The following is a 26,263-nucleotide window of genomic DNA, read 5'->3' as shown; positions in this document are numbered from 1 at the left end:
AAACACGTTCACAGGAAACACTTTTAAAGAGAAGCCAGAAAAAGATTTTTTTTTGTTCTATCTTTTTTGTTTTAACTTTTCCCCCCGGAGTTCCCCCTGAGTTTCCCCCGGTGAGGAGTGTGAAGGGTCGGGTTGAACTCGCTGACAGTCGGTCTGGTTCTGGTTCTGGATTCGCACCGGAGGACGCACCACCACCTGCCCCGCTTCAGAGACGCTGTTTTGGGGTCTTACGAAGTTAAAATGCCCCTGGTGGTGATGCTGCTCCTGTCTCTCATGCTCCACACATGCCGGACCCTCCCCACTCAGTTACCCGGCTTTAGCGCCCTGCCGCCCGGCCTCTTCTCCTCCTCCGACCCGCTGCTGCTGGAGGAGGAGCAATGGGGGGTTTGCGGGCCGTGTGAGGCCGATCTGTGCCCGGAAACAAGGGGATGCAGGGCCGGCGTGGTTCCCGACTCCTGCAACTGCTGCCAGGAGTGTGGGAACCTGGAGGGTCAGGCCTGCGACCCCCCGGGGGGCTGGAGCGAGGGGAGGCGGGCCGGGCTGTGCGGGGCCGGGCTGCGGTGCGAGAAGGATCCTGCAGGAGGAGAGGAAGAGGAGGAGGAGGAGGATGTGTGTGTGTGTGAGGAGCAGGAGGCGGTGTGTGGATCTGACGGAGCCACTTACTTCAACATGTGTCAGTTCAGAGAGGCGGCCTTCAGCAGACCAGAGCTGCAGATCAGAGTGGGTGGGCCGTGCCGGACAGGTGAGACGCACACTGCGCATCTTACACTGCGCATCTCACACTGCGCATCACACACTGCGCATCACCTTTAAGACATTTTGCGTAATCCATGTATTGTCATTTTAATATCTTACTTCATTATGCATTCACTTGTAGTCCTGCTGCATCATCAGTCTGTCTGCACTGGAAATAAAAACATGTTTCCTTCCGATGTGATTCTCCTCTGATGAATGTTAATCTAGAATGAAATATATTTCAGTGCCAAATTTCATTTCAAAAAGCTCCATCCCAAGTGCCTCAACATTGCATGTAAGAACAGAACTCGAGTAAATGTATTATAAACACACAAATCCAGTAAAAATAATCTGTAAATGTGTGATTTTATCTCAGAGTTTTTTAAATCAAATCAGGTTTTATTTATATCACATTTATAAAGGCTTTTTGTTTTGAGCCAAAGAGCTGTACATACAATAAAAATAGCCTCCAGCAGATGTGTTGATTAGATAAATACACACTCCTACCACAAGGTGTCGCCACACAGTTGTGTCCTATGTTTAAATCGGTTCCTTAATAGACCAACGAACAAAACATGGTACCACGAGCACACGATGAAGTCAAATAAAAACATTAGGTGAGGAGTTGGATCCTTTAAAGCCACCGGAGACGCTGAGACTTTCTTTAAAGCCACCGGAGACGCTGAGACTTTCTTTAAAGCCACCGGAGACGCTGAGACTTTCTTTAAAGCCACCGGAGACGCTGAGACTTTCTTTAAAGCCACCGGAGACGCTGAGACTTTCTTTAGAGCCACCGGAGACGCTGAGACTTTCTTTAAAGCCACCGGAGACGCTGAGACTTTCTTTAAAGCCACCGGAGACGCTGAGACTTTCTTTAAAGCCACCGGAGACGCTGAGACTTTCGGGAAATGTCGACAGCAACTGGCGGACCTTCAAGCACAGTTCCAGCTTTACATCACGGCCGTGGGACGGGAAGCTCAGCGGATGCTAGGAAGGTAGCGCTACTGCTAACTATAGCAGCCCCACAGGCGGTGGAAGTGTCCACTGCGTGGTGTGGAGAGCAGGCTGAGGACACGCTGGATGAAGTGCTCTCCCAGAGAGAAGGAGGCATAGAGAGACACCGTGTGCCGCAGCATGAGCCTTCTGATAGCTTTCCGACCTGAAGCTGAAAGTCGTGCCACTCTGCTCCGCTGAGGGACTCCAGGATACGGGACCAGAGCGTCTTTGGCGTGGAGGATAAACAGGGCAGACAACGGTTGCTAAGGGAAACGGAGCCGACAGGTGAAGCAGCTGTAAGATCTGCCATGCAAGCGAGCTGTCCCAAATGCACGTCGGGACTTTCAGCGAGATGGCGGGCGCGGCTAACGTGAGTGATGGCGCAGCAGTTGGTGCCTCCGGCCAAGGCAAATGGCGCGCACAGTCGCGGCGCGCACAGTCGCGGCGCACGCAGCGGTCGGAAGAAGGGACTTCAGCTCGAAGCACGAACCACTCAGCGTCCGGCTTCTGGGAACAATGCTCTCGCTGCCAGAACCATTTTGCTCAGCAGTGCTCTCACAAGGAAACGAGAGGAGGAAAGGAAAGTCTGTAAGCATGTTGATGACATCACTGAGGGGCCGGACGGTGTTCCAGCACATGTTGATGACATCACTGAGGGGCCGGACGGTGTTTGAGCACATGTTGATGACATCACTGAGGGGCCGGACGGTGTTTGAGCACATGTTGATGACATCACTGAGGGGCCGGACGGTGTTTGAGCACATGTTGATGACATCACTGAGGGGCCGGACGGTGTTCGAGCACATGTTGATGACATCACTGAGGGGCCGGACGGTGTTCGAGCACATGTTGATGACATCACTGAGGGGCCGGACGGTGTTCCAGCACATGTTGATGACATCACTGAGGGGAGCACATGTTGATGACATCACTGAGGGGCCGGACGGTGTTCGAGCACATGTTGATGACATCACTGAGGGGCCGGACGGTGTTTGAGCACATGTTGATGACATCACTGAGGGGCCGGACGGTGTTTGAGCACATGTTGATGACATCACTGAGGGGCCGGACGGTGTTCGAGCACATGTTGATGACATCACTGAGGGGCCGGACGGTGTTCGAGCACATGTTGATGACATCACTGAGGGGAGCACATGTTGATGACATCACTGTGTGGGGCTCTCCTGCAGCGCATGCACAAGCTGACCAAGAGGAGATCAGAGCCATACAGGATCCGCACGGCCCACAGACAGGTGTACTTCGCACTATGGGGATGGTCAACTTCATAGGGACATTTACTCCAAACCTGAAAGACATCTTGCATCCGTGAGCGCCGGCACGAAGAACACGAGTTTAAACGGACAGTCAAACATGAGTGGAAACACTCAGACAGACACTCTGCACCTGTATCGACGTTCTTTGACCCAACAAAGAGGATGCTTCAAAGGATGGAATAGGCGCAGTGCTACACGTTGAAGGCGAGCGTTGAAACCATGGCCTAAGCATCCAGGTCACTCAGACTGAGTGCAGATGTGCTCAGATAGAAACAGAGTATCTGGGACTGGCTTATGGCTTGGAGGAGTTCCAGCTCTGTGTGGCCTAGCTTCGCTCACAGTGGAGACAGATCATCGTCCACTTGTGTCCATCAGTAAAAAGAATGGAGGTGAAATGACACCAAGGACACAGCGTCTCATGATGAGGATGCAGAGATATGACTTTGAGCTGATCTCCACACCTGGAGAGCACCTGATACTTGACAGTGGGTTATGTGAGTACGACTGAGGAGGATGTGAGAAGTCATGTGAACATGGTGTCTGCTGCGCTGCCTGTATCAGACACCAGGTCAGACAGACAGCTGAGGAAACAGCAAGGACACGGAGCTGCAGTGCGTCATCGCACATATGCAGAATGGACGGCCTGTAGGTTCCGGTCCGCTCTCCTGCCACATCAGAGGTGACCCGAGTCCTGGATGGACCGAGCCCTGGATGGACCGAGCCCGGGATGGACCGAGCCCTGGATGGACCGAGCCCTGGATGGACCGAGTCCGGGATGGACCGAGCCCTGGATGGACCGAGCCCTGGATGGACCGAGTCCGGGATGGACCGAGCCCTGGATGGACCGAGCCCTGGATGGACCGAGCCCTGGATGGACCGAGTCCGGGATGGACCGAGCCCTGGATGGACCGAGCCCTGGATGGACCGAGCCCTGGATGGACCGAGTCCGGGATGGACCGAGCCCTGGATGGACCGAGTCCGGGATGGACCGAGTCCTGGATGGACCGAGCCCTGGATGGACCGAGTCCTGGATGGACCGAGCCCTGGATGGACCGAGCCCTGGATGGACCGAGTCCGGGATGGACCGAGCCCTGGATGGACCGAGTCCGGGATGGACCGAGTCCTGGATGGACCGAGCCCTGGATGGACCGAGCCCTGGATGGACCGAGTCCTGGATGGACCGAGCCCTGGATGGACCGAGTCCTGGATGGACCGAGCCCTGGATGGACCGAGTCCGGGATGGACCGAGTCCTGGATGGACCGAGCCCTGGATGGACCGAGTCCGGGATGGACCGAGTCCTGGATGGACCGAGCCCTGGATGGACCGAGTCCGGGATGGACCGAGTCCTGGATGGACCGAGCCCTGGATGGACCGAGCCCTGGATGGACCGAGCCCTGGATGGACCGAGCCCTGGATGGACCATCGCTGAAACACACAGGACTGTCATTCCACACGCATTGAGACAGGAAGTGCCACAAAGGACACATGAAGGTCATCTGGGTGTGAAAATGCAAAAGACGGGGAGAGACGGTGTTTTCTGTTCTGGAGTAAATGAAGACACGGAGAGACTGAGGGTGCGTGTGACAGATGCCCGACACACAGACTGAAGAGCGCGTGGTGGCTGACGTGCCACAGCACCACGGGGTGACGCTGGGTGGACTGGTTTCATCTCAAAGGTGAAGACTATCTAGGGGTCGTTGACTATTACTCAGCTTTCCTGAAGTGGCACTACTATCATCTCATCATCAACATGCGTCGTAACGCAGTCGTGAGGGGCAACGGACCGTGCTTCCACAGCAGAGAGTGTGACCTCGGGTCCTCACCATCCACAGGGAAATGGGGACGCTGAAGAGGGAGTTCACATCCTTCTAAAGAAAGCTGCTGAGTGGCTCAGAGCCATCCCTCGCTTTGCTCAGCGCCGTCACCACACTGCCAAGCTATTAAAGCCAAAGAGACCCAAAGCGGAAACACCAACGACAACAACAACAACAACAACAACAACAACAACAGATGAAGCAGAACACATGCTCTGACAAACAGCTAAGCAGCTTCCATTGCTCTCAAGTAATGGCACCGTCAGCACTGAGGGTCCTGATGGACGGAGAACTAAAGCCACTGTTCTTCAGGAAGTAGCACCGTGAGGACAGAGGAAGGAAGGAAGTAGCACTGTGAGGACAGAGGAAGTAGCACCGTGAGGACAGAGGAAGGACGTAGCACCGTGAGGACAGAGGAAGGAAGGAAGTAGCACTGTGAGGACAGAGGAAGTAGCACCGTGAGGACAGAGGAAGGAAGTAGCACCGTGAGGACAGAGGAAGGAAGGAAGTAGCACTGTGAGGACAGAGGAAGTAGCACCGTGAGGACAGAGGAAGGAAGGAAGTAGCACCGTGAGGACAGAGGAAGGAAGGAAGTAGCACCGTGAGGACAGAGGAAGGAAGGAAGTAGCACCGTGAGGACAGAGGAAGGAAGGAAGTAGCACTGTGAGGACAGAGGAAGAAAGGAAGTAGCACCGTGAGGACAGAGGAAGGAAGGAAGTAGCACTGTGAGGACAGAGGAAGGAAGGAAGTAGCACTGTGAGGACAGAGGAAGAAAGGAAGTAGCACCGTGAGGACAGAGGAAGGAAGTAGCACCGTGAGGACAGAGGAAGGAAGGAAGTAGCACTGTGAGGACAGAGGAAGGAAGGAAGTAGCACCGTGAGGACAGAGGAAGGAAGGAAGTAGCACCGTGAGGACAGAGGAAGGAAGGAAGTAGCACCGTGAGGACAGAGGAAGGAAGGAAGTAGTACCGTGAGGACAGAGGAAGGAAGGAAGTAGCACCGTGAGGACAGAGGAAGGAAGGAAGTAGTACTGTGAGGACAGAGGAAGGAAGGAAGTAGCACTGTGAGGACAGAGGAAGAAAGGAAGTAGCACCGTGAGGACAGAGGAAGGAAGTAGCACCGTGAGGACAGAGGAAGGAAGGAAGTAGCACCGTGAGGACAGAGGAAGGAAGGAAGTAGCACCGTGAGGACAGAGGAAGGAAGGAAGTAGCACCGTGAGGACAGAGGAAGGAAGGAAGTAGCACCGTGTGGACAGAGGAAGGAAGGAAGTAGCACCGTGAGGACAGAGGAAGGAAGGAAGTAGCACCGTGAGGACAGAGGAAGGAAGGAAGTAGCACCGTGAGGACAGAGGAAGGAAGGAAGTAGCACCGTGAGGACAGAGGAAGGAAGGAAGTAGCACCGTGAGGACAGAGGAAGGAAGGAATTAGCACCGTGAGGACAGAGGAAGGAAGGAAGTAGCACCGTGAGGACAGAGGAAGGAAGGAAGTAGCACCGCGAGGAAGTAGCACCGTGAGGACAGAGGAAGGAAGGAAGTAGCACCGGGAGGACAGAGGAAGGAAGGAAGTAGCACCGGGAGGACAGAGGAAGGAAGGAAGTAGCACCGCGAGGACAGAGGAAGGAAGGAAGTAGCACCGCGAGGACAGAGGAAGGAAGGAAGTAGCACCGCGAGGACAGAGGAAGGAAGGAAGTAGCACCGCGAGGACAGAGGAAGGAAGGAATTAGCACCGTGAGGACAGAGGAAGGAAGGAAGTAGCACCGCGAGGAAGTAGCACCGTGAGGACAGAGGAAGGAAGGAAGTAGCACCGGGAGGACAGAGGAAGGAAGGAAGTAGCACCGCGAGGACAGAGGAAGGAAGGAAGTAGCACCGCGAGGACAGAGGAAGGAAGGAAGTAGCACCGCGAGGACAGAGGAAGGAAGGAAGTAGCACCGCGAGGACAGAGGAAGGAAGGAAGTAGCACCGCGAGGACAGAGGAAGGAAGGAATTAGCACCGTGAGGACAGAGGAAGGAAGGAAGTAGCACCGCGAGGAAGTAGCACCGTGAGGACAGAGGAAGGAAGGAAGTAGCACTGGGAGGACAGAGGAAGGAAGGAAGTAGCACCGCGAGGACAGAGGAAGGAAGGAAGTAGCACCGCGAGGACAGAGGAAGGAAGGAAGTAGCACCGCGAGGACAGAGGAAGGAAGGAAGTAGCACCGCGAGGACAGAGGAAGGAAGGAATTAGCACCGTGAGGACAGAGGAAGGAAGGAAGTAGCACCGCGAGGAAGTAGCACCGTGAGGACAGAGGAAGGAAGGAAGTAGCACCGGGAGGACAGAGGAAGGAAGGAAGTAGCACCGCGAGGACAGAGGAAGGAAGGAAGTAGCACCGCGAGGACAGAGGAAGGAAGGAAGTAGCACCGCGAGGACAGAGGAAGGAAGGAAGTAGCACCGCGAGGACAGAGGAAGGAAGGAAGTAGCACCGCGAGGACAGAGGAAGGAAGGAAGTAGCACCGCGAGGACAGAGGAAGGAAGGAATTAGCACCGTGAGGACAGAGGAAGGAAGGAAGTAGCACCGTGAGGACAGAGGAAGGAAGGAAGTAGCACCGCGAGGACAGAGGAAGGAAGGAAGTAGCACCGCGAGGACAGAGGAAGGAAGGAAGTAGCACCGCGAGGACAGAGGAAGGAAGGAAGTAGCACTGTTCAGCCCCGAGCCTGTTGTTCAGGCCTCAGGCTCCAAAAGGACTTTCCCAGAACAAATGACCATATCTTCTAAAAGGGTTAAATTAATAATCTTTATTCTCAAAGTAACGATAAACCGGTGAGTTGGATGTAGAAGAGTCAGAATCAATATAGATGTTTTTATGTTATAGTGAATTCAGATTGAACACGGTAAAAACATATAAATAGTGTCCGTCCAAAGAAAACATGACTTATAGTGAAGACCACCCTCGGATGAAGGGATGGGCGAATCAAAGTACCCCGTATCAAGAGACCCGACTCTGGGGTCGTTTGGGTGGATTCTCCATATCTCTGGAACCCATCGGTCGATTTTGATGATTGACACCTCTTTCTAACCGCTAGAGCCAATAGGATCGAGGCGAAGTTCCTAAAATCCATCTAACCATTACCATTGGTGACTGAGAGTGATGCGCAGCCCCAACCCTGGACATTTTCAAAAAAGCCCTCAAAATGCACCTTTTTCCCCACTGTATAGTTAGTTTAATAGTTTCCCCTACTTCCCCCCCCCACCCCCTAACCTGTCTGCCTTTTTAGGCAATAGGCTCCGCAGCAGACACACCTTAATACATAGCAGGTAAACCACCACAACGTAAACCTGCCAGTAAACCCAAAGCAGAAGAAGAAGAGGAAGTGGCGTCAGCGGCTTCATTGGCCTCATCCTCCCTCAGGGACTTATTCCGGTGAGAACGCGATCTGCTAGAAAGTTCAAGGGACTAAAGAGTACGGGGAACAAGTACGACAAAGTACTTGGTGTGAAAGCGGCTACTAAGTTCTTTGTCTCCAGATGTCTCTCAGAGGGGCGTGGGGAGGGGCTCCTTGTTTTCATCTGAAGCAACAGACAGAGAATCAGCACTTTGGAAACGGGGCTGAAACAGAGGGGATTATGGGTAATGCTGCAATGATCTGTTTGGTGTTTCAGCCAATCAGAGACAGGCTCTGTATATATCTGAGAGCTGTGATGTATTGATGAACAACAGGATAATAGGAGAGCTTTAATATATAAATCCCTTACCCCCCCCCCCAGTCCCCATCATCAAGGTGCCCCCCCACAGCCAGGTGAACGGGACAGGAAGTAGCCTGGCCTTCCTCTGCGAGGTCTTTGCATTCCCGATGGCTCTGGTGGAGTGGAGGAAGGAGGGCCGGGACGTGGTGCTGCCCGGGGACGACCCCCACATCTCAGTACAGGTGAGCGTCCACCTGTAGTTTCAAGTTTCAAAGCTTTATCATCATGTAGCGGCTGCGGTGTAGATGTGACAATGAAAAACTGAAGTCCTCCTCCAACGGAGCGACATGCATATATATATAGAACAAATAACTAATAGAACTGATACAAAAGTGCAGTAACCAACAGAGCGGTGCAGGGATTTTGTATTTCTGTGTTAGACCCTGAAGGCAGCATCTCCCTGGTCCAATGGGATTTCTCCATGTGATTTTGGATTATTTCAGAGTCAAACAAACGTTTATGATACAGCACGGTCACATGACTTCACGTCACCACCGCTAAGCTAAAAGTGGCTAATGTTGGGCTATAAAGGAACTACAGCACGGTCACATGACTTCACGTCACCACCGCTAAGCTAAAGGAGGCTAATGTTGGGCTATAAAGGAACTAGAGCACGGTCACATGACTTCACGTCACCACCGCTAAGCTAAAGGAGGCTAATGCTGGGCTATAAAGGAACTACAGCACGGTCACATGACTTCACGTCACCACCGCTAAGCTAAAGGAGGCTAATGTTGGGCTATAAAGGAACTACAGCACAGTCACATGACACCACGTCCCCACCGCTAAGCTAAATGAGGCTAATGTTGGGCTATAAAGGAACTACAGCACGGTCACATGACTTCACGTCACCACCGCTAAGCTAAAGGCGGCTAATGTTGGGCTATAAAGGAACTACAGCACGGTCACATGACTTCACGTCACCACCGCTAAGCTAAATGAGGCTAATGTTGGGCTATAAAGGAACTACAGCACGGTCACATGACTTCACGTCACCATCGCTAAGCTAAATGTGGCTAATGTTGGGCTATAAAGGAACTACAGCACGGTCACATGACTTCACGTCTCCACCGCTAAGCTAAATGAGGCTAATGTTGGGCTATAAAGGAACTGCAGCACGGTCACATGACTTCACGTCACCTCCGCTAAGCTAAAGGTGGCTAATGTTGGGCTATAAAGGAACTGCAGCACGGTCACATGACTTCACGTCACCTCCGCTAAGCTAAAGGTGGCTAATGTTGGGCTATAAAGGAACTACAGCACGGTCACATGACTTTACGTCACCATCGCTAAGCTAAAGGTGGCTAATGTTGGGCTATAAAGGAACTACAGCACGGTCACATGACTTCACGTCACCACCGCTAAGCTAAATGAGGATAATGTTGGGCTATAAAGGAACTACAGCACGGTCACATGACTTTACGTCACCATCGCTAAGCTAAAGGTGGCTAATGTTGGGCTATAAAGGAACTACAGCACGGTCACATGACTTCACGTCAAAGCTGCTAAAGGAGGCTAATGTTGGGCTATAAAGGAACTACAGCACGGTCACATGACTTTACGTCACCATCGCTAAGCTAAAGGTGGCTAATGTTGGGCTATAAAGGAACTACAGCACGGTCACATGACTTCACGTCACCACCGCTAAGCTGCTAAATGAGGCTAATGTTGGGCTATAAAGGAACTACAGCACGGTCACATGACTTTACGTCACCATCGCTAAGCTAAAGGTGGCTAATGTTGGGCTATAAAGGAACTACAGCACGGTCACATGACTTTACGTCACCATCGCTAAGCTAAAGGTGGCTAATGTTGGGCTATAAAGGAACTACAGCACGGTCACATGACTTTACGTCACCATCACTAAGCTAAAGGTGGCTAATGTTGGGCTATAAAGGAACTACAGCACGGTCACATGACTTCACGTTACCACCGCTAAGCTAAAGGAGGCTAATGTTGGGCTATGAAGGAACTACAGCACGGTCACATGACTTCACGTCACCACCGCTAAGCTAAAGGCGGCTAATGTTGGGCTATAAAGGAACTACAGCACGGTCACATGACTTCACGTCACCACCGCTAAGCTAAAGGTGGCTAATGTTGGGCTATAAAGGAACTACAGCACGGTCACATGACTTCATGTCACCACCGCTAAGCTAAAGGTGGCTAATGTTGGGCTATAAAGGAACTACAGCACGGTCACATGACTTCATGTCACCACCGCTAAGCTAAAGGTGGCTAATGTTGGGCTATAAAGGAACTACAGCACGGTCACATGACTTCACGTTACCACCGCTAAGCTAAAGGAGGCTAATGTTGGGCTATAAAGGAACTACAGCACGGTCACATGACTTCACGTCACCACCGCTAAGCTAAAGGCGGCTAATGTTGGGCTATAAAGGAACTACAGCACGGTCACATGACTTCACGTCACCACCGCTAAGCTAAAGGTGGCTAATGTTGGGCTATAAAGGAACTACAGCACGGTCACATGACACCACGTCCCCACCGCTAAGCTAAATGAGGCTAATGTTGGGCTATACAGGAACTACAGCACGGTCACCTGACTTCACGTCACCATCGCTAAGCTAAAGGTGGCTAATGTTGGGCTATAAAGGAACTACAGCACGGTCACATGACACCACGTCTCCACCGCTAAGCTAAATGAGGCTAATGTTGGGCTATACAGGAACTACAGCACGGTCACATGACTTCACGTCATCATCGCTAAGCTAAAGGTGGCTAATGTTGGGCTATAAAGGAATTACAGCACGGTCACATGACTTCACGTCACCACCGCTAAGCTAAAAGTGGCTAATGTTGGGCTATAAAGGAACTACAGCACGGTCACATGACTTCACGTCACCACCGCTAAGCTAAAGGAGGCTAATGTTGGGCTATAAAGGAACTACAGCACGGTCACATGACTTCACGTCACCACCGCTAAGCTAAAGGAGGCTAATGTTGGGCTATAAAGGAACTAGAGCACGGTGACATGACTTCACGTCACCACCGCTAAGCTAAAGGAGGCTAATGCTGGGCTATAAAGGAACTACAGCACGGTCACATGACTTCACGTCACCACCGCTAAGCTAAAGGAGGCTAATGTTGGGCTATAAAGGAACTAGAGCACGGTCACATGACTTCACGTCACCACCGCTAACCTAAAGGAGGCTAATGCTGGGCTATAAAGGAACTACAGCACGGTCACATGACTTCACGTCACCACCGCTAAGCTAAAGGAGGCTAATGTTGGGCTATAAAGGAACTACAGCACGGTCACATGACACCACGTCCCCATCGCTAAGCTAAAGGTGGCTAATGTTGGGCTATAAAGGAACTAAAGCACGGTCACATGACTTCACGTCTCCACCGCTAAGCTAAAGGTGGCTAATGTTGGGCTATAAAGGAACTACAGCACGGTCACATGACTTCACGTCCCCACCGCTAAGCTAAATGAGGCTAATGTTGGACTATAAAGGAACTGCAGCACGGTCACATGACACCACGTCCCCACCGCTAAGCTAAATGAGGCTAATGTTCGGCTATAAAGGAACTACAGCACGGTCACATGACTTCACGTCACCACCGCTAAGCTAAAGGTGGCTAATGTTGGGCTATAAAGGAACTACAGCACGGTCACATGACTTCACGTCACCACCGCTAAGCTAAAGGTGGCTAATGTTGGGCTATAAAGGAACTACAGCACGGTCACATGACTTCACGTCACCACCGCTAAGCTAAAGGAGGCTAATGTTGGGCTATAAAGGAACTACAGCACGGTCACATGACTTCACGTCACCACCGCTAAGCTAAAGGAGGCTAATGTTGGGCTATAAAGGAACTAGAGCACGGTCACATGACTTCACGTCACCACCGCTAAGCTAAAGGAGGCTAATGCTGGGCTATAAAGGAACTACAGCACGGTCACATGACTTCACGTCACCACCGCTAAGCTAAAGGAGGCTAATGTTGGGCTATAAAGGAACTAGAGCACGGTCACATGACTTCACGTCACCACCGCTAAGCTAAAGGAGGCTAATGCTGGGCTATAAAGGAACTACAGCACGGTCACATGACACCACGTCCCCACCGCTAAGCTAAATGAGGCTAATGTTGGGCTATAAAGGAACTACAGCACGGTCACATGACTTCACGTCACCACCGCTAAGCTAAATGAGGCTAATGTTGGGCTATAAAGGAACTACAGCACGGTCACATGACTTCACGTCACCATCGCTAAGCTAAATGTGGCTAATGTTGGGCTATAAAGGAACTGCAGCACGGTCACATGACTTCACGTCTCCACCGCTAAGCTAAATGAGGCTAATGTTGGGCTATAAAGGAACTGCAGCACGGTCACATGACTTCACGTCACCTCCGCTAAGCTAAAGGTGGCTAATGTTGGGCTATAAAGGAACTGCAGCACGGTCACATGACTTCACGTCACCTCCGCTAAGCTAAAGGTGGCTAATGTTGGGCTATAAAGGAACTACAGCACGGTCACATGACTTCACGTCACCACCGCTAAGCTAAAGGTGGCTAATGTTGGGCTATAAAGGAACTACAGCACGGTCACATGACTTTACGTCACCATCGCTAAGCTAAAGGTGGCTAATGTTGGGCTATAAAGGAACTACAGCACGGTCACATGACTTCACGTCACCACCGCTAAGCTAAAGGTGGCTAATGTTGGGCTATAAAGGAACTACAGCACGGTCACATGACTTCACGTCACCACCGCTAAGCTAAAGGTGGCTAATGTTGGGCTATAAAGGAACTACAGCACGGTCACATGACTTTACGTCACCATCGCTAAGCTAAAGGTGGCTAATGTTGGGCTATAAAGGAACTACAGCACGGTCACATGACTTCACGTCACCACCGCTAAGCTAAATGAGGCTAATGTTGGGCTATAAAGGAACTACAGCACGGTCACATGACTTTACGTCACCATCGCTAAGCTAAAGGTGGCTAATGTTGGGCTATAAAGGAACTACAGCACGGTCACATGACTTCACGTCACCACCGCTAAGCTGCTAAAGGAGGCTAATGTTGGGCTATAAAGGAACTACAGCACGGTCACATGACTTTACGTCACCATCGCTAAGCTAAAGGTGGCTAATGTTGGGCTATAAAGGAACTACAGCACGGTCACATGACTTCACGTCACCACCGCTAAGCTGCTAAATGAGGCTAATGTTGGGCTATAAAGGAACTACAGCACGGTCACATGACTTTACGTCACCATCGCTAAGCTAAAGGTGGCTAATGTTGGGCTATAAAGGAACTACAGCACGGTCACATGACTTTACGTCACCATCGCTAAGCTAAATGAGGCTAATGTTGGGCTATAAAGGAACTACAGCACGGTCACATGACTTCACGTCACCAACGCTAAGCTAAAGGAGGCTAATGTTGGGCTATAAAGGAACTACAGCACGGTCACATGACTTCACGTCACCACAGCTAAGCTAAAGGAGGCTAATGTTGGGCTATAAAGGAACTACAGCACGGTCACATGACTTCACGTCACCACCGCTAAGCTAAAGGTGGCTAATGTTGGGCTATAAAGGAACTACAGCACGGTCACATGACTTCATGTCACCACCGCTAAGCTAAAGGCGGCTAATGTTGGGCTATAAAGGAACTACAGCACGGTCACATGACACCACGTCCCCACCGCTAAGCTAAATGAGGCTAATGTTGGGCTATAAAGGAACTACAGCACGGTCACATGACTTCACGTCACCACCGCTAAGCTAAAGGAGGCTAATGTTGGGCTATAAAGGAACTACAGCACGGTCACATGACACCACGTCCCCACCGCTAAGCTAAATGAGGCTAATGTTGGGCTATAAAGGAACTACAGCACGGTCAACGAAAAGCTGGTCCACGCCTTTGTCTCCTCCAGGCTGGATTACTGCAATGCGCTCCTCATCGGGATCCCTAACAAAAGCATCCAGAAGCTCCAATACATCCAGAACAGCGCTGCTAGGATCCTGATGAGGGTGCGCAAATATGATCACATCACCCCCATCCTTAAAGCACTACACTGGCTACCCGTGGAACTGAGGATCGAATTCAAGGTCTCCGTCCTCACCCACCAGTGTGTCCATGGAACTGCCCCTCCCTACCTCAAGGAACTCCTCACCCCCCTTACCTCCTTGCGGACCACCCGTTCCAGCAACTCCAATTTCCTCAAACCCCCCAGGACTAAGCTCCGTACTATGGGAGACCGGGCCTTCTGCTCGGCTGCTCCCAGCCTGTGGAATGCTCTCCCCGACCAAATGAGAGCACCACAGACCGTGGAGGCTTTTAAAAAAGGCCTCAAAACCCATCTCTTCAAAAGAGCCTTTGCCTAGAGATTTTTATCACCCTTTTATTTTTATTTTTATTTATTTTTATTTTATTTTTTTTATTGCTTTTTAATTAATTCTACCGTGTTGTGTAATGTTTATTTATACTGTTCATGCTCACTACTTGTAGCACTTCGGGATTTGCATTCAAATATGAAGTGCTTTATAAATGGAACTCATTATTATTATTATTATTAATGTTGGGCTATAAAGGAACTACAGCACGGTCACATGACTTTACGTCACCATCGCTAAGCTAAAGGTGGCTAATGTTGGGCTATAAAGGAACTACAGCACGGTCACATGACTTCACGTCACCACCGCTAAGCTGCTAAATGAGGCTAATGTTGGGCTATAAAGGAACTACAGCACGGTCACATGACTTTACGTCACCATCGCTAAGCTAAAGGTGGCTAATGTTGGGCTATAAAGGAACTACAGCACGGTCACATGACTTCACGTTACCACCGCTAAGCTAAAGGAGGCTAATGTTGGGCTATAAAGGAACTACAGCACGGTCACATGACTTCACGTCACCACCGCTAAGCTAAAGGCGGCTAATGTTGGGCTATAAAGGAACTACAGCACGGTCACATGACTTCACGTCACCACCGCTAAGCTAAAGGTGGCTAATGTTGGGCTATAAAGGAACTACAGCACGGTCACATGACTTCATGTCACCACCGCTAAGCTAAAGGCGGCTAATGTTGGGCTATAAAGGAACTACAGCACGGTCACATGACACCACGTCCCCACCGCTAAGCTAAATGAGGCTAATGTTGGGCTATACAGGAACTACAGCACGGTCACATGACTTCACGTCACCATCGCTAAGCTAAAGGTGGCTAATGTTGGGCTATAAAGGAACTAAAGCACGGTCACATGACTTCACGTCTCCACCGCTAAGCTAAAGGTGGCTAATGTTGGGCTACAAAGGAACTACAGCACGGTCACATGACTTCACGTCACCACCGCTAAACTAAAAGTGGCTAATGTTGGGCTATAAAGGAACTACAGCACGGTCACATGACTTCACGTCACCACCGCTAAGCTAAAGGAGGCTAATGTTGGGCTATAAAGGAACTACAGCACGGTCACATGACTTCACGTCACCACCGCTAAGCTAAAGGCGGCTAATGTTGGGCTATAAAGGAACTAGAGGATGGTGACATGACTTCACGTCACCACCGCTAAGCTAAAGGTGGCTAATGTTGGGCTATAAAGGAACTACAGCACGGTCACATGACTTCATGTCACCACCGCTAAGCTAAAGGCGGCTAATGTTGGGCTATAAAGGAACTACAGCACGGTCACATGACACCACGTCCCCACCGCTAAGCTAAATGAGGCTAATGTTGGGCTATACAGGAACTACAGCACGGTCACATGACTTCACGTCACCATCGCTAAGCTAAAGGTGGCTAATGTTGGGCTATAAAGGAACTAAAGCACGGTCACATGACTTCACGTCTCCACCGCTAAGCTAAAGGTGGCTAATGTTGGGCTACAAAGGAACTACAGCACGGTCACATGACTTCACGTCACCACCGCTAAACTAAAAGTGGCTAATGTTGGGCTATAAAGGAACTACAGCACGGTCACATGACTTCACGTCACCACCGCTAAGCTAAAGGAGGCTAATGTTGGGCTATAAAGGAACTACAGCACGGTCACATGACTTCACGTCACCACCGCTAAGCTAAAGGAGGCTAATGTTGGGCTATAAAGGAACTAGAGGATGGTGACATGACTTCACGTCACCACCGCTAAGCTAAAGGAGGCTAATGCTGGGCTATAAAGGAACTACAGCACGGTCACATGACTTCACGTCACCACCGCTAAGCTAAAGGAGGCTAATGTTGGGCTATAAAGGAACTAGAGCACGGTCACATGACTTCACGTTACCACCGCTAACCTAAAGGAGGCTAATGCTGGGCTATAAAGGAACTACAGCACGGTCACATGACTTCACGTCACCACCGCTAAGCTAAAGGAGGCTAATGTTGGGCTATAAAGGAACTACAGCACGGTCACATGACACCACGTCCCCATCGCTAAGCTAAAGGTGGCTAATGTTGGGCTATAAAGGAACTAAAGCACGGTCACATGACTTCACGTCTCCACCGCTAAGCTAAAGGTGGCTAATGTTGGGCTATAAAGGAACTACAGCACGGTCACATGACTTCACGTCCCCACCGCTAAGCTAAATGAGGCTAATGTTGGACTATAAAGGAACTGCAGCACGGTCACATGACACCACGTCCCCACCGCTAAGCTAAATGAGGCTAATGTTGGGCTATAAAGGAACTACAGCACGGTCACATGACTTCACATCACCACCGCTAAGCTAAAGGTGGCTAATGTTGGTCTATAAAGGAACTACAGCACGGTCACATGACTTCACGTCACCACCGCTAAGCTAAAGGAGGCTAATGTTGGGCTATAAAGGAACTACAGCACGGTCATATGACTTCACGTCACCACCGCTAAGCTAAAGGAGGCTAATGTTGGGCTATAAAGGAACTAGAGCACGGTCACATGACTTCACGTCACCACCGCTAAGCTAAAGGAGGCTAATGCTGGGCTATAAAGGAACTACAGCACGGTCACATGACTTCACGTCACCACCGCTAAGCTAAATGTGGCTAATGTTGGGCTATAAAGGAACTACAGCACGGTCACATGACTTCACGTCTCCACCGCTAAGCTAAATGAGGCTAATGTTGGGCTATAAAGGAACTGCAGCACGGTCACATGACTTCACGTCACCTCCGCTAAGCTAAAGGTGGCTAATGTTGGGCTATAAAGGAACTGCAGCACGGTCACATGACTTCACGTCACCTCCGCTAAGCTAAAGGTGGCTAATGTTGGGCTATAAAGGAACTACAGCACGGTCACATGACTTCACGTCACCACCGCTAAGCTAAATGAGGCTAATGTTGGGCTATAAAGGAACTACAGCACGGTCACATGACTTTACGTCACCATCGCTAAGCTAAAGGTGGCTAATTTTGGGCTATAAAGGAACTACAGCACGGTCACATGACTTCACGTCACCACCGCTAAGCTGCTAAAGGAGGCTAATGTTGGGCTATAAAGGAACTACAGCACGGTCACATGACTTCACGTCACCACCGCTAAGCTGCTAAATGAGGCTAATGTTGGGCTATAAAGGAACTACAGCACGGTCACATGACTTTACGTCACCATCGCTAAGCTAAAGGTGGCTAATGTTGGGCTATAAAGGAACTACAGCACGGTCACATGACTTTACGTCACCATCGCTAAGCTAAAGGTGGCTAATGTTGGGCTATAAAGGAACTACAGCACGGTCACATGACTTCACGTTACCACCGCTAAGCTAAAGGAGGCTAATGTTGGGCTATAAAGGAACTACAGCACGGTCACATGACTTCACGTCACCAACGCTAAGCTAAAGGAGGCTAATGTTGGGCTATAAAGGAACTACAGCACGGTCACATGACTTCACGTCACCACAGCTAAGCTAAAGGAGGCTAATGTTGGGCTATAAAGGAACTACAGCACGGTCACATGACTTCACGTCACCACCGCTAAGCTAAAGGCGGCTAATGTTGGGCTATAAAGGAACTACAGCACGGTCACATGACTTCACGTCACCACCGCTAAGCTAAAGGTGGCTAATGTTGGGCTATAAAGGAACTACAGCACGGTCACATGACTTCACGTCACCATCGCTAAGCTAAATGTGGCTAATGTTGGGCTATAAAGGAACTACAGCACGGTCACATGACTTCACGTCTCCACCGCTAAGCTAAATGAGGCTAATGTTGGGCTATAAAGGAACTGCAGCACGGTCACATGACTTCACGTCACCTCCGCTAAGCTAAAGGTGGCTAATGTTGGGCTATAAAGGAACTGCAGCACGGTCACATGACTTCACGTCACCTCCGCTAAGCTAAAGGTGGCTAATGTTGGGCTATAAAGGAACTACAGCACGGTCACATGACTTTACGTCACCATCGCTAAGCTAAAGGTGGCTAATGTTGGGCTATAAAGGAACTACAGCACGGTCACATGACTTTACGTCACCATCGCTAAGCTAAAGGTGGCTAATGTTGGGCTATAAAGGAACTACAGCACGGTCACATGACTTCACGTTACCACCGCTAAGCTAAAGGAGGCTAATGTTGGGCTATAAAGGAACTACAGCACGGTCACATGACTTCACGTCACCAACGCTAAGCTAAAGGAGGCTAATGTTGGGCTATAAAGGAACTACAGCACGGTCACATGACTTCACGTCACCACAGCTAAGCTAAAGGAGGCTAATGTTGGGCTATAAAGGAACTACAGCACGGTCACATGACTTCACGTCACCACCGCTAAGCTAAAGGCGGCTAATGTTGGGCTATAAAGGAACTACAGCACGGTCACATGACTTCACGTCACCACCGCTAAGCTAAAGGTGGCTAATGTTGGGCTATAAAGGAACTACAGCACGGTCACATGACTTCACGTCACCATCGCTAAGCTAAATGTGGCTAATGTTGGGCTATAAAGGAACTACAGCACGGTCACATGACTTCACGTCTCCACCGCTAAGCTAAATGAGGCTAATGTTGGGCTATAAAGGAACTGCAGCACGGTCACATGACTTCACGTCACCTCCGCTAAGCTAAAGGTGGCTAATGTTGGGCTATAAAGGAACTGCAGCACGGTCACATGACTTCACGTCACCTCCGCTAAGCTAAAGGTGGCTAATGTTGGGCTATAAAGGAACTACAGCACGGTCACATGACTTCACGTCACCACCGCTAAGCTAAATGAGGCTAATGTTGGGCTATAAAGGAACTACAGCACGGTCACATGACTTTACGTCACCATCGCTAAGCTAAAGGTGGCTAATGTTGGGCTATAAAGGAACTACAGCACGGTCACATGACTTCACGTCACCACCGCTAAGCTGCTAAAGGAGGCTAATGTTGGGCTATAAAGGAACTACAGCACGGTCACATGACTTCACGTCACCACCGCTAAGCTGCTAAATGAGGCTAATGTTGGGCTATAAAGGAACTACAGCACGGTCACATGACTTTACGTCACCATCGCTAAGCTAAAGGTGGCTAATGTTGGGCTATAAAGGAACTACAGCACGGTCACATGACTTTACGTCACCATCGCTAAGCTAAAGGTGGCTAATGTTGGGCTATAAAGGAACTACAGCACGGTCACATGACTTCACGTTACCATCGCTAAGCTAAAGGTGGCTAATGTTGGGCTTTAAAGGAACTACAGCACGGTCACATGACTTCACGTCACCACCGCTAAGCTAAATGAGGCTAATGTTGGACTATAAAGGAACTGCAGCACGGTCACATGACACCACGTCCCCACCGCTAAGCTAAATGAGGCTAATGTTGGGCTATAAAGGAACTACAGCACGGTCACATGACACCACGTCCCCACCGCTAAGCTAAATGAGGCTAATGTTGGGCTATAGAGGAACTACAGCACGGTCACATGACTTCACGTCTCCACTGCTAAGCTAAAGGTGGCTAATGTTGGGCTATAAAGGAACTACAGCACAGTCACATGACTTCACGTCACCACCGCTAAGCTAAAGGCGGCTAATGTTGGGCTATAAAGGAACTACAGCACGGTCACATGACACCACGTCCCCACCGCTAAGCTAAATGAGGCTAATGTTGGGCTATAAAGGAACTACAGCACGGTCACATGACTTCACGTCACCATCGCTAAGCTAAAGGTGGCTAATGTTGGGCTTTAAAGGAACTAAAGCACGGTCACATGACTTCACGTCTCCACTGCTAAGCTAAAGGTGGCTAATGTTGGGCTATAAAGGAACTACAGCACGGTCACATGACTTCATGTCACCACCGCTAAGCTAAAGGCGGCTAATGTTGGGCTATAAAGGAACTACAGCACGGTCACATGACACCACGTCCCCACCGCTAAGCTAAATGAGGCTAATGTTGGGCTATACAGGAACTACAGCACGGTCACATGACTTCACGTCACCATCGCTAAGCTAAAGGTGGCTAATGTTGGGCTATAAAGGAACTAAAGCACGGTCACATGACTTCACGTCTCCACCGCTAAGCTAAAGGTGGCTAATGTTGGGCTATAAAGGAACTACAGCACGGTCACATGACTTCACGTCACCACCGCTAAGCTAAAGGTGGCTAATGTTGGGCTATAAAGGAACTAAAGCACAGTCACATGACTTCACGTCTCCACCGCTAAGCTAAAGGTGGCTAATGTTGGGCTATAAAGGAACTACAGCACGGTCACATGACTTCACGGCACCACCGCTAAGCTAAAGGTGGCTAATGTTGGTCTATAAAGGAACTACAGCACGGTCACATGACTTCACGTCACCACCGCTAAGCTAAAAGTGGCTAATGTTGGGCTATAAAGGAACTACAGCACGGTCACATGACTTCACGTCACCACCGCTAAGCTAAAGGAGGCTAATGTTGGGCTATAAAGGAACTACAGCACGGTCACATGACTTCACGTCACCACCGCTAAGCTAAAGGAGGCTAATGTTGGGCTATAAAGGAACTAGAGCACGGTCACATGACTTTACGTCACCACCGCTAAGCTAAAGGTGGCTAACGTTGGGCTATAAAGGAACTACAGCACGGTCACATGACTTCACGTCACCACCGCTAAGCTAAAGGAGGCTAATGTTGGGCTATAAAGGAACTAGAGCACGGTCACATGACTTCACGTCACCACCGCTAAGCTAAAGGAGGCTAATGCTGGGCTATAAAGGAACTACAGCACGGTCACATGACTTCACGTCACCACCGCTAAGCTAAAGGTGGCTAATGCTGGGCTATAAAGGAACTACAGCACGGTCACATGACTTCACGTCACCACCGCTAAGCTAAATGAGGCTAATGTTGGACTATAAAGGAACTGCAGCACGGTCACATGACACCACGTCCCCACCGCTAAGCTAAATGAGGCTAATGTTGGGCTATAAAGGAACTACAGCACGGTCACATGACACCACGTCCCCACCGCTAAGCTAAATGAGGCTAATGTTGGGCTATAAAGGAACTACAGCACGGTCACATGACTTCACGTCACCATCGCTAAGCTAAAGGTGGCTAATGTTGGGCTTTAAAGGAACTACAGCACGGTCACATGACTTCACGTCACCACCGCTAAGCTAAATGAGGCTAATGTTGGACTATAAAGGAACTGCAGCACGGTCACATGACACCACGTCCCCACCGCTAAGCTAAATGAGGCTAATGTTGGGCTATAAAGGAACTACAGCACGGTCACATGACACCACGTCCCCACCGCTAAGCTAAATGAGGCTAATGTTGGGCTATAGAGGAACTACAGCACGGTCACATGACTTCACGTCTCCACTGCTAAGCTAAAGGTGGCTAATGTTGGGCTATAAAGGAACTACAGCACAGTCACATGACTTCACGTCACCACCGCTAAGCTAAAGGTGGCTAATGTTGGGCTATAAAGGAACTACAGCACGGTCACATGACTTCACGTCACCACCGCTAAGCTAAAGGAGGCTAATGTTGGGCTTTAAAGGAACTACAGCACGGTCACATGACTTCACGTCACCAACGCTAAGCTAAAGGAGGCTAATGTTGGGCTTTAAAGGAACTACAGCACGGTCACATGACTTCACGTCACCACCGCTAAGCTAAAGGTGGCTAATGTTGGCCTATAAAGGAACTACAGCACGGTCACATGACTTCACGTCACCACCGCTAAGCTAAAGGTGGCTAATGTTGGGCTATAAAGGAACTACAGCACGGTCACATGACTTCACGTCACCATCGCTAAGCTAAAGGTGGCTAATGTTGGGCTTTAAAGGAACTACAGCACGGTCACATGACTTCACGTCACCACCGCTAAGCTAAATGAGGCTAATGTTGGACTATAAAGGAACTTTAGCACGGTCACATGACACCACGTCCCCACCGCTAAGCTAAATGAGGCTAATGTTGGGCTATAAAGGAACTACAGCACGGTCACATGACACCACGTCCCCACCGCTAAGCTAAATGAGGCTAATGTTGGGCTATAGAGGAACTACAGCACGGTCACATGACTTCACGTCTCCACTGCTAAGCTAAAGGTGGCTAATGTTGGGCTATAAAGGAACTACAGCACAGTCACATGACTTCACGTCACCACCGCTAAGCTAAAGGTGGCTAATGTTGGGCTATAAAGGAACTACAGCACGGTCACATGACTTCACGTCACCACCGCTAAGCTAAAGGAGGCTAATGTTGGGCTTTAAAGGAACTACAGCACGGTCACATGACTTCACGTCACCAACGCTAAGCTAAAGGAGGCTAATGTTGGGCTTTAAAGGAACTACAGCACGGTCACATGACTTCACGTCACCACCGCTAAGCTAAAGGTGGCTAATGTTGGGCTATAGAGGAACTACAGCACGGTCACATGACTTCACGTCACCACCGCTAAGCTAAAGGTGGCTAACGTTAGGCTATAAAGGAACTACAGCACGGTCACATGACTTCACGACACCACCGCTAAGCTAAAGGAGGCTAATGCTGGGCTATAAAGGAACTACAGCACGGTCACATGACTTCACGTCACCACCGCTAAGCTAAAGGCGGCTAATGTTGGGCGTGATGACGTTTAGTCGTCTCATTTAGACTCTAGTTAGCAACTTCCGTTTTTTTTATTTGGATGTATTTTTTGTCGTAGAACAAAATGTTAAAATCTCTTCAGCTTGTGTTAACCACAGACCTTATTTCAGGATAACAACCAAAAACACATTCAGAAAACCATTGACTTCCAGAGGAGACAGGAAGTGATGAAATGCTGACTTGTCGTCTCTCCTCAGTCTAGGGGCGGGCCTCTGAAATACGAGCTCTCTAGTTGGCTGCAGATTGAGGGGGCGGGGCCAGAGGACTCTGGGACCTATCGCTGCGTGGCTCACAACGACATGGGGTCGGTGTCTGCGTCCGCTGTACTGGGAGTACTGGGAGCAGGTGAGACATCTCATTCCTCTGAGGATTTCACCCAGAGCACGTCGTGAAGGACGGTTTACTCCCAGTTCAGACTAAAAGACTCAGTCTGTCTGCTATTGGTTAACAAAACTCATCGTTCCTGTTTGGAAAGTGTAAGAAGTAGAAAGTACAGGTATTTGAGTTCAACATGTAAGAAGTAGAAAGTACAGGTATTTGGGTTCAACATGAGAGAAGTAGAAAGTACAGGTATTTGTGTTCAACATGTGAGAAGTAGAAAGTACAGGTATTTGTGTTCAACATGAGAGAAGTAGAAAGTACAGGTATTTGAGTTCAACATGTAAGAAGTAGAAAGTACAGGTATTTGAGTTCAACATGAGAGAAGTAGAAAGTACAGGTATTTGAGTTCAACATGTAAGAAGTAGAAAGTACAGGTATTTGGGTTCAACATGAGAGAAGTAGAAAGTACAGGTATTTGAGTTCAACATGAGAGAAGTAGAAAGTACAGGTATTTGAGTTCAACATGTAAGAAGTAGAAAGTACAGGTATTTGGGTTCAACATGTAAGAAGTAGAAAGTACAGGTATTTGTGTTCAACATGAGAGAAGTAGAAAGTACAGGTATTTGAGTTCAACATGTAAGAAGTAGAAAGTACAGGTATTTGTGTTCAACATGTAAGAAGTAGAAAGTACAGGTATTTGAGTTCAACATGTGAGAAGTAGAAAGTACAGGTATTTGTTCTCAACATGTAAGAAGTAGAAAGTACAGGTATTTGAGTTCAACATGAGAGAAGTAGAAAGTACAGGTATTTGTGTTCAACATGAGAGAAGTAGAAAGTACAGGTATTTGAGTTCAACATGTGAGAAGTAGAAAGTACAGGTATTTGTTCTCAACATGTAAGAAGTAGAAAGTACAGGTATTTGAGTTCAACATGAGAGAAGTAGAAAGTACAGGTATTTGTGTTCAACATGAGAGAAGTAGAAAGTACAGGTATTTGTGTTCAACATGAGAGAAGTAGAAAGTACAGGTATTTGAGTTCAACATGTGAGAAGTAGAAAGTACAGGTATTTGGGTTCAACATGAGAGAAGTAGAAAGTACAGGTATTTGTGTTCAACATGTAAGAAGTAGAAAGTACAGGTATTTGTGTTCAACATGAGAGAAGTAGAAAGTACAGGTATTTGTGTTCAACATGTAAGAAGTAGAAAGTACAGGTATTTGGGTTCAACATGTGAGAAGTAGAAAGTACAGGTATTTGTGTTCAACATGAGAGAAGTAGAAAGTACAGGTATTTGTGTTCAACATGTAAGAAGTAGAAAGTACAGGTATTTGTGTTCAACATGAGAGAAGTAGAAAGTACAGGTATTTGTGTTCAACATGTAAGAAGTAGAAAGTACAGGTATTTGGGTTCAACATGTGAGAAGTAGAAAGTACAGGTATTTGTGTTCAACATGAGAGAAGTAGAAAGTACAGGTATTTGTGTTCAACATTTAAGAAGTAGAAAGTACAGGTATTTGTGTTCAACATGAGAGAAGTAGAAAGTACAGGTATTTGAGTTCAACATGTGAGAAGTAGAAAGTACAGGTATTTGAGTTCAACATGTAAGAAGTAGAAAGTACAGGTATTTGTGTTCAACATGTAAGAAGTAGAAAGTACAGGTATTTGTGTTCAACATGTAAGAAGTAGAAAGTACAGGTATTTGAGTTCAACATGTGAGAAGTAGAAAGTACAGGTATTTGTGTTCAACATGAGAGAAGTAGAAAGTACAGGTATTTGAGTTCAACATGAGAGAAGTAGAAAGTACAGGTATTTGAGTTCAACATGTGAGAAGTAGAAAGTACAGGTATTTGTGTTCAACATGAGAGAAGTAGAAAGTACAGGTATTTGAGTTCAACATGAGAGAAGTAGAAAGTACAGGTATTTGGGTTCAACATGTAAGAAGTAGAAAGTACAGGTATTTGAGTTCAACATGTAAGAAGTAGAAAGTACAGGTATTTGAGTTCAACATGTAAGAAGTAGAAAGTACAGGTATTTGGGTTCAACATGTAAGAAGTAGAAAGTACAGGTATTTGAGTTCAACATGAGAGAAGTAGAAAGTACAGGTATTTGGGTTCAACATGTGAGAAGTAGAAAGTACAGGTATTTGGGTTCAACATGTGAGAAGTAGAAAGTACAGGTATTTGAGTTCAACATGTAAGAAGTAGAAAGTACAGGTATTAGTGTTCAACATGTAAGAAGTAGAAAGTACAGGTATTTGGGTTCAACATGAGAGAAGTAGAAAGTACAGGTATTTGGGTTCAACATGTGAGAAGTAGAAAGTACAGGTATTTGAGTTCAACATGTAAGAAGTAGAAAGTACAGGTATTTGAGTTCAACATGTAAGA

General features: G+C 48.7%; 1 protein-coding gene across 1 annotated transcript; it reads left to right on the top strand.

Annotated features, from left to right (window-relative positions):
- Positions 1–6: 6 nt before the first annotated feature.
- On the top strand, positions 7–23,906 carry LOC117441660 (kazal-type serine protease inhibitor domain-containing protein 1-like; the record flags this gene model as incomplete). Its single annotated transcript, XM_034077701.1, has 3 exons — positions 7–742; positions 8,558–8,718; positions 23,759–23,906. Coding segments are annotated over exons 1-3 (811 nt in total), but the record flags the coding sequence as incomplete, so codon positions are not given.
- Positions 23,907–26,263: the final 2,357 nt, after the last annotated feature.

Source organism: Pseudochaenichthys georgianus, unplaced genomic scaffold (genome assembly GCF_902827115.2).
Source record: "Pseudochaenichthys georgianus unplaced genomic scaffold, fPseGeo1.2 scaffold_1867_arrow_ctg1, whole genome shotgun sequence".
Taxonomy (NCBI): domain Eukaryota; kingdom Metazoa; phylum Chordata; class Actinopteri; order Perciformes; family Channichthyidae; genus Pseudochaenichthys; species Pseudochaenichthys georgianus.
This window is presented reverse-complemented; position numbering and strand designations above follow the sequence as displayed.